At 35.8% G+C, this 12,371-nt stretch overlaps 1 protein-coding gene across 1 annotated transcript in view; it reads left to right on the top strand.

Moving 5' to 3' along the window:
- LRRC63 (leucine rich repeat containing 63) overlaps positions 1 to 9,505 on the top strand; it is a gene marked incomplete at both ends in the record, with an annotated part of 44,433 nt that extends 34,928 nt beyond the window's left edge. The window contains one exon of the mRNA XM_082859793.1: positions 9,262 to 9,505. Coding sequence (XP_082715919.1) covers positions 9,262 to 9,505 — 244 coding nt within the window. The remainder of the gene's footprint in view (positions 1 to 9,261) is intronic.
- Positions 9,506 to 12,371: the final 2,866 nt, after the last annotated feature.

The following is a 12,371-nucleotide window of genomic DNA, read 5'->3' as shown; positions in this document are numbered from 1 at the left end:
TCCTCAATTTAGACATTAAAGATTCCAGAAAATTAATTTCAAATGAATATTATCTCAAAATTAAGACTTTCAAAGACATGAGGAAATAAACCACCAAGAGTAAAAATTAGCACAATTAACAGATACGAATCTCCAAGGATCTAAGATATTAGAATTGTTGACAGAATATGAATTACCTACTTTAAGAGTGTAAAGAAGTAAATAATTTTTAAAATGGTTAAGGAATAAAAGACCATCAAATATGACCAGGAAAATATGAGAAAGAAATTTTAAACACAATTAAATTCTAGAGACTAAAAGTGTAATAGTTGAAATTGGTGCGTGGGTTTAACAGACATTATCCACATATGAAGAGAAATCTGGAGAAATTGTATGTGGACAGGAGGCAAAGAGACATGGACAGTAAAAGGAGAAAATTTAACATATCCTTAGAGTCCCAGAGAATGTTGGGAGTCATTGTTCAATGAGGTAGTGACTGTAAATTCTCAGAAGTGATGAAAGGAGTGAATTCACAGAGACTGAACACTCTACACAAGCCAAGTAAAACACCTTGTGGTGAAAGTGAAGAACACCAAAGACAAAGACTTAGAAATCAGCTGGAAGGAAAGTCACTTACAAAGAACAACAAATAAACTGCTAGCAACAGTGGAACAATAACTGAAGAAATGTTATTCAGCCCAGCAAAACTAACTTTCAAGAACAAGGGAGAAAAATGGATTTTCAGATAATAAAACAGAGAATTTATTCCCCACAGATTTTCACTTTAGTGAAATGAAACTTGCAACGAATGTGCATCAGAAAGAAGGAAGATAACTCCAGAAGTATGTTCTGAGATGTAAGAAGGGATGGAGGGAAAAGAAATTAAACAAATATGATCTCTACGATCTATAAAGTAATAGTAACAACAAAGTCTATGGTGTGGTGTTAAAAAGAAGATGTAACTAAAATCAGACATCAAACAGTTAGAAATGTGATTTTTAAAAAGATACCTTTTATGATAGCAATAAAAAACATCATGTACCTAGGAATACATCAAGTGAAGTATGTCCAAGATATTTATAGAGAAAAAGATTACAACTTTACAAAACGGTAAAGAAGGCTGAATTAAATGGGAGAGATACACACACTCAGGTATAATAAGATTTAATACCAAAAATCTATCAGTTCTGGGCTTCCCTGGTGGCGCAGTGGTTGAGAGTCTGCCTGCCGATGCAGGGGACACGGGTTCGTGCCCCGGTCCGGGAAGATCCCACATGCCACGGAGCAGCTGGGCCCGTGAGCCATGGCCGCTGAGCCTGCGCGTCCGGAGCCTGTGCTCCGCAACGGAAGAGGCCACAACAGCGAGGGGCCCGCGTACAGCAAAAAAAAAAAAAAAAAAAAAAAATATATATATATAAAAATATAGATAGATATAGATAGATATAGAGATATATAGATAGAGAGATATATATATAGAGAGAGATATATATATATCAGTTCTCCCCAAATAGAGCTATAGATTCAATGCAATTCTGGTCAAAATCTGAACAGAATTTTCTGAGAAACTTGATAAGCTGATTATAAAATGTGTACGGAAAAGCAGAGACCCCAAAATAGCCAAAGCAAGCCTGAAAAAGGAGCCTAACATTAGGGACTTGCCTATCAGATAGAAAGACTTATAAAATTAGAGAAATACAGTTGATATTACACGCAAGGAAAGACAATCCAACCAATGAAGAATACATAGCTCAGTTATGTTCTCATGTACATGTGAAACTTGACGTTGGACAAAAAATAGCACTGTGGATCAGTATGGAAAGGAGAGACTTTTCAATAAATGACACTGAAACATCTGATCATCTATAAGTAAGCAGTATATAATTATGTTTCTGCTATGTATATGTTACCATCATTTACAAACTCATTTCCAGTTGGATTAATGACTTAAATATGAAAAGCAAAATTTTAAAGCCTTAACAAGCAAGTATAGGAGACTATCTGTATGACTTCAAGGTAGAGAAAGATACCTTAAACAAACCTCGAAAATATAGACAGTAAAGCAAAGTTTCATAAATTTGACAAAAGATGTTTCTACAGAATATTATAACCATCAATAATATTAAGAGGCAAGCTATTAACTGAAAGAAGATATTGCAATGCTTATAACTGTTTAAACATATATCTCCCACAAATCAATAAGAAAAGATATAACCCATAGGAAAGTGGTTAAATGATAGGAATATGCAATTCATGGAAGACAATACACAGATAGATGATAAACATAAAGAATGTTAAATCTCTCTAGTAACCAAGGAACTGCAATGTAAAATAGCAACAATAGGGTTTTTTACCTGTTTTATCAAAATTAAAAAGATTGATATTAAGTGTTGCCCTTGCATGCCCAGAAACAAGATTCTCATGCACCATTGGTGGCACTGTCAAGTTGGCGGAAGTTTTGTGGAAGGTTAATTTGACAGTATCTTACATATTCCCTTAAAACAGAAATTTAAATTTTAGTAATATGTCTTATAGAAATAGGTATATGTGAATACACAGTTAGGCAGAGGGATGATAACTGCAGACTAAGTGCACATCAATAAAAAAGTGGTAAGATAAAATGGTGTATCCGTATTTTGGAACATTATGGTGCTGTTAATAAGAATGAAATAAAACAAAATGTATTGACATACAAAGCTGTCCAGAGCATCTTGTTAAATCAGAAAAGCAAGATGTATGCACAGACACATACAGAGAGAACACATACACAAGAGAGATTCCATTTATGTAGAGAAGAGTCATGTGTCTGGGAGCTAGAGGGAACACCACCAATATGAGCTTCAGTTATTCTGCAAAGGGGAGTTAGAATGATTTAAAGGAGGAATAAAGGGGAAATTCTGTGCTTTTTTTCCTGTATGCATCTATATTTTTTTGGAAATTTTACAAGGATGGGTTTTCATGTAAATAAAAAGTGACAAATGAATTACAAACAAAAGGGGCTAGAGAAGGAAAGATTACAACTACAGCTGGAAAAATAGGGAAAAGATTTAGGAATGAAACGGTGTTTGAAAAGAGTCTTAGAAGAACAGGTAAAATTTATATATTTGGAAATATGTGTTGTATTGAAGAGACATTCCAGGAAGAGGGAACCAAATGGGGAAATGAACCGAAGCTGAGTAAAATTAGGAACGTGAGCAAAGAGAAAAAGTGAATGTCCAGCCAGAACAAAACATCTATGAAGAGTAGCAAAAGTAAATTTAAAAAGGAAGGTTGGAGCTAGCTTATGGAGACCACTGATGAGGTCTCTTCTTTAGGCCATGCGAGCCACTGCAGGTGATAGCAGCAGACCTGGCAGTAGCGTCGAAGATGGACTAGAGTAGCGGAAGGCTGGGTGGAGCTCACTTAAAGCGCTCTTGTAACTGGTAAGGGGAGATTAAACCAAAATAATGGGCATAGGAGTAAATGGGTAGGAAACGACACAAGACAAATTATGAAGGTAAAATGAACTCAACGGCTGCCTGAGTATGTGAGGCAAGTAAAAGAGGGAGGAGTAAAAACAATGAGGGGTTCAATCTCATCGAGGACAACTGTCATATTAATATAGAAACAACGAAGGAGGCGTTTGTCACCCAACCCCACCCTCACCCTCTAACGTCTACTCTTGGCTTTGATCCTTAATTTCCAACCTCCGTCCCGAGTACTGTGTTTGCTGGGTCTGGATGGTGGCCCAGCTCTGGGCTCTGTACAACGTCTGCTCCTAGGCTACTCCAGGCCCAGCTTCTGCCGCCACCCCAGTGATTTGGGCCCTACCCATTAGCAGCTGTGAGCTTCTTTTGTGACTCCTCCAACTTCTCTTTGCATTTTGCCTCCCTGTGTCTACCTGCATTCCATCACCTCAATCAGACAGAGGATCTGCCTTTGTTGAGAGTTGGGTCAGAAGACTCACGTTCCATAGGATTTTACCTTAACTTCCTTGCGCACGAGAATGATAGAAATATTTACTTAGAGATATAGACTAAAGTTTCAAAAGTATTTTTCAGTTCCACTAAACTATAAAGCCTTGATCATACTTAATACTTGGAAGTCATCTTTACTAGAGATAACTCAGTATGTTTTTTTAACATCTTTATAGCCTTCCATTTTTCATTATTGTGCAAAAGTCTTTGAATTTTTTGATAAAATTATATTAAATATTGCAATTTAATTTTCCATGTGATTTTATTAGTACCAGCGTATTTTCTCAAGTATATATCACTTACTTGGGGACAGTAATAGAACTATTTAGTTAGGGGAAATAAGGAAAGAACAACTCAGGCCACTAAACTCCCTTATTCTGAAGATGACATTCCTCAAGAGTTTAGGTGACCTGCTCAACCAAATTTTCTTCTCTTTAAAATAATTTTATCTTTTATCAACACAAGTATTTAGTTTAAAAGATCAAATGTTTACTACAGGTCTTTCCATGAAAATCACCCCTGCCCGCATCTCTATCCCCCTTCACTCTTTACCTCCAGAGTCACCTATTGCCAAACTCTTTTTGCAGTTCTCCCCTGGGTGTTTGCTCTCATATTTTTAAAATTTTATTTTCAATTGTGGTAAAACACACATAACACAGAATTTACCATCTTGGTCATTTTAAAGTGTACTGTTTAGCAATCAGCACATTTTTATTTCTGTGCGTCCAATCTCCAGAAGTCTTTTCAACTTGGCAAAACTGGAATCGGTCTTTATACCCATAAAAGAACAACTCCCCACTTCCCCCTCCCCCTAGCCCGTGGAAAACAGCCTTCTACTTTGTCTCTATGAGTTTGACGACTCCAGAAACACCCCATATAAGTGGAATCATGCGATATTAGTCTGTTTTTGTGACGAGCTTATTTCACTTAACATGATGTTCTCAAGGTTCATCCATGCTGTAGCATGTGTCAGAATTTCTTTCCTTTTAAAAGTTGAATAATATTCCATTGTACGGATACACCACATTTTGTTTATCCATTCATCTGTTGAAGGACATTTGCATTGCTGCCACCTTTTGGCTATTGTGAATACTGCTCTGAACATGGTTTTACAAATACCTGCTTTCCATTTTTCTATTTCCAGAAGTGAAATTGCTGTAATTGAATTTTTAATTTTCTGAGGAACAGCAACACTGCTTTTTATAGAGGCTGCACCATTCTACATTCCCACCAGCAGTGCACAGGGTTCCAATTTCTTCACATCCTCTCCAACACTTACGTTCTGTTTTGCTTCTGTTTTTGTTTTTTATATTGGCCATCCTAATGGGTGTGAGGTGGGATCTCACCGTGGTTCTCACTGCATTTCTCTAATTATCAGTGATGCTGAGTATCCTTCCGTGTGCTTTTTGGCCATCTGTGTATCTTCTTTGAAGAAATGTCTATTCAGGTCCTTTGCCTATTTTTAAATTGGATTGTTTGTGTTTTCTCTTGTCAAGTTGTAGTTGCTTACATATTTTGGATATTAACCCCCTTTAAAATACAATTTACAAATATTTTCCCCCATTCAGTCAGTTGCCTTTTCCCACTGTTGATGGTGTCCTTTAATGAACAAAGTTTTTAATTTTGCTGAAGTACAACTTAATCTATTTTTTCTTGTTTCCTGTGCTTTTGGTGTCATTTACAAGAAGTTATTACCAAATCTAATGTCATGAAGCTTTTCCCCATATATATATATTTTTTTAATTAATTAATTTATTTTTGGCTGCTTTGGTTCTTTGTTGCTGTGCGCAGGCTTTCTCTAGTTGTGGCGAGCGGGGGCTACTCTTTCTTGTGGTGCGTGGGTTTCTCATTGCAGTGGCTTCTCTTGTTGCAGAGCACGGGCTCTAGGCACGCGGGCTTCAGTAGTTGTGGCTGGCGGGCTCTAGAGCGCAGGCTCAGTAGTTGTGGCGCACAGGCTTAGCTGCTCCGTGGCATGTGGGATCCTCCCGGACCAGGGCTCAAACCCGTGTCCCCTGCATTGGCAGTTAGATTCTTAACCACTGCCCCACCTGGAAGTCCCTCCCCTATATTTTTTTCTAAGAGTTTCATAGTTTTAGCTCTTACAGTTAGGTTTTTGATCCAGTTTGCGTAAATTTTTGGATATGGTGTGAGTAAGGGTCCAACTTCATTTTTTTAATGTAGGATATTCAGTTTTCCCAGGACCATTTGTTGAAAAGACTGTCCTTTCCCCACTGAATTGTCTTGGCACACTTACTGAAAATCATTTGACCATATATATGAGGATTTATTTTGGAGCTGCCTCTATATTTTTAAATAGCATCCTTGAGTCATTCTTGTTTTTTCAATTTTAGCTATTATCTCTAAATTTCCTACTAAGCAAGATAGGTATTAGGACTCTTATCAGCCCTCATATATACCTGTCTTCTTCCTCCAACCTCACAATATAGTTATTTACAGAATGTTTAAAAGTTCAAGCATCCTATGCCTCACACTACTGGCACTCCTTATTCCTCCCCCTTCATTGCTTTAATTTTTCTCTGTAGCACTTCCCATCACCTCATTTTATATTTTATCTAATTATTTTATTTAATATCAGGCTGGTCCTCTAGTATGTAAACTCCATGAAGAGAAGAATACATGATAGTTTTGTTCATTAATGTTATCTCCAGTACCTAGGAGAGTTCTGGTGACATAATGATTAATGCTTCTCGAGTAAAATAATGATTTTAAGTTAAATCAATAATTATTATTTAATTATAAAATCTAAGTAATGCATAGTTAGGCTACACAGTGTACTATGAATATATTTCTTTTACTGTACAACTTTTTGTTCTTCCTAGAAAGAGTAATTGACTTTTATTCATTTACTTTGCTTTATGTGTTTATCATTAATTCTGCCATGAAAATTCTAATAGAATTATTTAAATCTTTATCAGTATGAATGTATCAGATATGGCTATCAGTCCTATTAATTTTTTTTAACACATCATCCTGGAGCCCTGTGTCTTTCTGCCCTAATCTAGAAATGTTGCTGTCTAGATCTGGTGCACAACTGTTATTCCAAGACTTCCCTTCACTATTATCTTGGAATTTCCTTTACTATAGTCACACTGAATACCTTGTTCTTTGTTTACCTCCACATTTTGGTGAAGCCAGCCCTCCAGTGTCTCCCTGCAAAAGAATGCATGGAAATAAAAATTTAAGACCATGCGTATTTGAATATGTCTTTATTCTGCACTCAGACTTGATTGATAATTTGGCTGGGTATAAAACTCTGGGTTCAATCATTTTCTTCAGGATTTTGGAGACATTGCTTCATCATCTTCTACTTTTCTATTTTTTATTTGAGATCTACAGCTTTCTTATTCTTTATGCTTTATATATAACCTATACCTTTTTTTTGAAAGGGGAAGCTTTTTGAATCTTCTCTTTTTTTTTGCTAGTTGTTTAAAATTTTCATGATGATGTGCCTTTGTGAGTTTTTTTTTTTTTAACTCAATGTGTTCAGTACTTGATGTATCCTTTCAATCTGGAAACTCATGTATTTTAATCTGAGAAATTTTCTTACACTATTACTTCGAAAATTCTATCTTCTATTTTTCTGTGCTCTTTCTGGGACTATAGCAAATATTGGACCTTCTGAATTTTTCCACTTTCTTAAGGCTACCAGAATATGCCACCCCAAAATATGCTTCTTTCACATAGGTATTATTTTGAGCTTAAGGCAACTGAGATCTAGCAGATGCAGGAAAAGCTCTTTACCTTCCAGTAACTACCTTAAAATAGAACATAAATTTCCCCTTTTGGAAATTTCCATTTGTAAAATGTTTTCACACCAGGAAGAGAACTACTTCAGGAGACAACTCTTATCACCTGAAAGACTCTTAGCTGTATAACAAGACAACCCTTATTTACCATATATTTCCACCCTTTGCCTTCCCATAACTGGGCTTCTCAGCCCAGAAGCCCAAATCCCCTTTTCCTTTGTTTAGCCTAAGATGGTATATAAGCCTCAATCATTTGACTGCTTCTTTGAGTCTCATTTCTTTGAGAAAGTCCCATGTATGTGTACATAATTAAACTGTTTTTTTCTCTTGCTAATCTGTCTGACAAGTTTAAACTGACAAATTTAATTTCCAGGGCCCCAGCCAATGAACCTAAGATGTGTAGAGGAAAAGATATTTTTCCTCTCTTACAATTCCTGGCCAGAGGAGGTTTGTTTTTTGTCTTTTTTTTTTTTTTTACAATATTGTATATATTTAAATTGTACAATAGGATTATTTGATATACATACACATCATGAAATGATTACAAAGATAATATTAATTAATACATCCATTGCCTCATATAGTTAACTCTTGTTTTATGAGGTGAAAACATTCAAGGTTTACTTTTAGCAAATTTGAAGTATATAATACCACATTAACTATAGTCACCATGTTGTACATTAGATCCTGAGAATGTATTCATCTTATAACTGAAAGTTTGTACCCTTTGACCTACACGTCTCCGTTTCCCTCTTCCCCCAGCCCCTGGCAACCATCACTCTACTCTTTCTATGAGTATGTACATCTTCAACCTAAGCAGAAATTGCCAAGTTGCTCCAAAGTGATTACACCAATTTATACTCCACCAATTTATATGTATCCTCACCAAACCTCGCACTATCAGACTTTTACATTTTGCCCATCTGATGATTTATGAAATGGTATTCTTTTGTTATTTTGTTTTGTATTCCCTGATTACTAATGAAATTGAGAAGCTTTACTTTTCAATGTTCTCTGGATGTTCAAGTTTCATCTTCTGTGAATAGTCCATTCATGTGCTACTCTTAATATACTAATGGGCTGATGTCTTTTTTTAACTGATTTGTGAGCACTTAAAAATATACATGGACACTAATCCTACGCTAGGTTACAATAGTCCCTTTATTTTTAAAATGATATATTTATTTTGAGTTATAAAAATAATATGTATTTATTATAGAAAATTTGGGAAATACAGAAAAACATTATGTAGAAATTTAAAATTCCCTGTGATCACATAGGAGAATAGGTCCAAGGATAATTACTGTCTTCCATTTGGGATTTGTCCTTAGGGTGTTTTCTTACTATGAATCTATACCTTTTTTGTTTTAGAGAACTAGGATTATTTTATACACATATATCTATTTTTTAGCATTTAGTTTTACACTTGCGTATGTCTTAGCTCCTCAAGGAGATGGTAAGATCGATAATGAGAGAGGCCATATTTTATACTACTTTGAGTCTTACAGAGCATTGAGCAAAATGTCTTTCCTTTAGTAGATCTGATGTTTCCTTCATTGCAGCACATCCCGATGTGAATGGTGTCATGGTCCAATGTTCGGTGAAGGTTTTCGCATCATCCGATCCTGCAATATTTTTGGAGTAACACAGTTTCCTGTTATATTTTATGTCTGTTCCTCTTCCTGCTACAGAAAAGTAAAGGAAAGCAATTTTGTTTTCAATAATGTTCCTGGTGAAAGAATATCTCTAAATCCCGAGTTGATGAATCATACAGTGATTTATGAGTCCCACTTTAAAAGCCATTAAAGTTTACGTATATAATCATTCATGTCTTTGAGAGCACAGGTTCTGTGTGGAAGATAAGTGTCTTCTCATGTGAATCCTCTTTGTAATCCTAGCTCCTAATGAAAGTCTGCGATTGTTAGGGAATCTTTGCAGAATATTTCCTTAAGAATGATTAGTAAAAAGGTCTTCGGGGATTTCAAAGAAGATCTAGAAAATTTCTTTCAGAGTATGTTTACTATAAAAAGAAAAATGTTAGAATCCTTTGCAAAAAGTATTTCTCTTACAATTGGCCTTTTTATGCATCCATTCTCAGGGATAAGATAGTAATCAAAGTCCTCAGTGGGGTTTGGGCCTCATATGGATTCAAAGTCATGTACCCAAGTTCTCAATATTTGTGCATTTCTGTGGAAATGTGTCCAGTGCCAACCATCTCAACTGTGGATTGCTCTGGGGAATAAAAGATTAATTCCAGTACTATATTTAGTTGTTTGAATTCATTACCCAGGCTCTAAGAAAACTGGTACAATCTTTCAGTTACCCGGACTGCCATCTCATAAAGCCTGATTCCACAGGCTAGTGCCAGCACTCAGCAGGCTTTCAGTGATAGCCTGGCAAGAAAATAAAGTAAAACGTACAAAATTACATTGCAAAGCAACATATGGATACAGTAGAACTTGAGGCTTTAAGAATTAGTATTTAGTAAGAAGAAGGTAAAAGAGCGTTTTGAGATAACAAACAATTTTAGAAAGGCATAGAATTGTTTCATATATGGCATATCTTTTATGTGCAGGTAACTTAAATCTAAAATGTCATTGCTAATGAAACCTGATGAAATGAAACGACTTAAATTTATACAACTATTCGTATCATTAGAGAATGTCAGAAAATACATTTTATGTCAGTTTGTGCATTTCATGTAATAATATCATTTAAATAAAAAAAAATAAGCCAGGCAAAATAATTTTTCTGACTAATGAATTCAATAAATTGGGATGCCTGTATTCTTCTCCTTGAGAATTAATTCAATTTTAAGCAGAAATAGGAAAACCTTGCCTGAGAAGTATACAAGGTATTCTCCAGCAAAAGAATAAAATTATTAATGTAGGAGAAGTAACTACCATATCGCATATGTAATCCAGAAGGGGGTATTTATAGCATGATAATAAATTCATTAAAAATGTAATATACCCATAATTGTGAAACAAGATTTAAAAAAATAAATCCTAATTCACTAAATCCTAGTGGCATATAGCCTACTAATGCTTACACTTGTTCCTGAAATATTTCTTGGAGGAAAAGTATATTTATTTTTTATTTAAAAAAATGTTATTTCTTGGTTTGAGTAACTGGGTGGTGTCATACTGAAATAAGAATAAACAGGAAAGAATAGGGTTCATGGGAAATTACAATATCTTAGAGACACTGCAGAGAAACAAATATACCTAGATGTTTGGACAAACATGAAACATACTTAGCGCTCAATCTCGCTATTTCTTCATGTTCAGTACAAACCTAGAATCTAAGTGATCTCTTACAGATCTTTAAAAAAATAACTTACAGTGTGTTTCTTAAATATGAAAGTAAGACGTACATTATAGAGGGGATTCCCTGGTGGCGCAGTGGTTAAGAATCCGCCTGCCAATGCAGGGGGCATGGGTTCGAGCCCTGGTCCGGGAAGATCCCACATGCCGTGGAGCAACTAAGCCCGTGCACCACAACTACTGAGCCTGCGCTCTAGGGCCTGTGAGCCACAACTACTGAGCCTGTGCACCACAACTACTGAAGCCCGCGCGCCCTAGAGCCCATGCTCTGCAACAAGAGAAGGCATTGCTCGCTGTAACTAGAGAAAGCTTGCGTGCAGCAACGAAGACCCAATGCAGCCTAAAATAAATAAATTTTTTTAAAAAGGCATACATTACAGAAATATTTGAAAATGGAACTAAACCTAAGAGGAAAACAAAATCTCTGTTGTAATGCCACCACACAATGAACAAGAGATAATCATTTTGACAGGTATATGTACACACTGAAATAATGTATTACTCTACTTAAAAAAACGGGATCTGTATCTGCCTCACACCACACACAACAATTAATTTCCAGATTCCTAAAGGTCAAAATTGAAAATATAAAGAGATAAATGGGTCTTAATAAAAATTCAGAATGAGAAGGATCTTTTTAAGTAGGAAATGAAACCCAAGAGAAAAGATGAACAGATTCACTGTGTAAAATTTTTCCTGTACAGCCAAAAACACCACAAATAAAGTCAAAAGACAAAGCAGCATACTGGAGAAAACATCTGTAATACATACAACCGACAGAGAACTAGACTATTCACCCAGGAATCTTGATTGTAAATGACAGAAACCCACTAGAACCAGTGGAAGCAACAAAAGGAAATGTATTAGTAGTCATTTGTGCATGAGTCTTCAGGCAAGCAAATTCAGTTCAAACCGTGTCATCAAGGCATCATCTATTTTCCTATCTATCTATCTATCATCTACCTCTTAGTAACACCTTTCTGTCAGTCTGTCTCATTTCTAGGTAGCAAGGATGACCACTGATGATTCCAGGTTCGTGTATTGGAATGTCAGGAACCTCAGAGAAAAGGGCACTATCTATCTCCACTGTTACTGTAAAACACATTAGGGATGATTTTCACTGGTTCAACATGGTTCTCACATGTCCATATATGAACAGATCATTCTAGATGCATGAATGGAATACTCTGATTGGCTGAGTTACATGCCCATTTCTGTAACTGGGAAAAGGGAAATTAGCCCCTCCCCAAATACATGAAATAGATTCTTTACAAGGAAGAAGAGTTCTGGAACTGAAAATTGGGGAAAGGAAAAATGTTTTGGGCAGCTAAAATCTAGAGCTATCA

Source organism: Leucopleurus acutus (assembly GCF_964270905.1).
Source record: "Leucopleurus acutus genome assembly, chromosome: 18".
Taxonomy (NCBI): Eukaryota; Metazoa; Chordata; class Mammalia; order Artiodactyla; family Delphinidae; genus Leucopleurus; species Leucopleurus acutus.
Note: the sequence above shows the minus strand (reverse complement) of the source record. Positions and strands in the feature narration are given on the sequence as shown.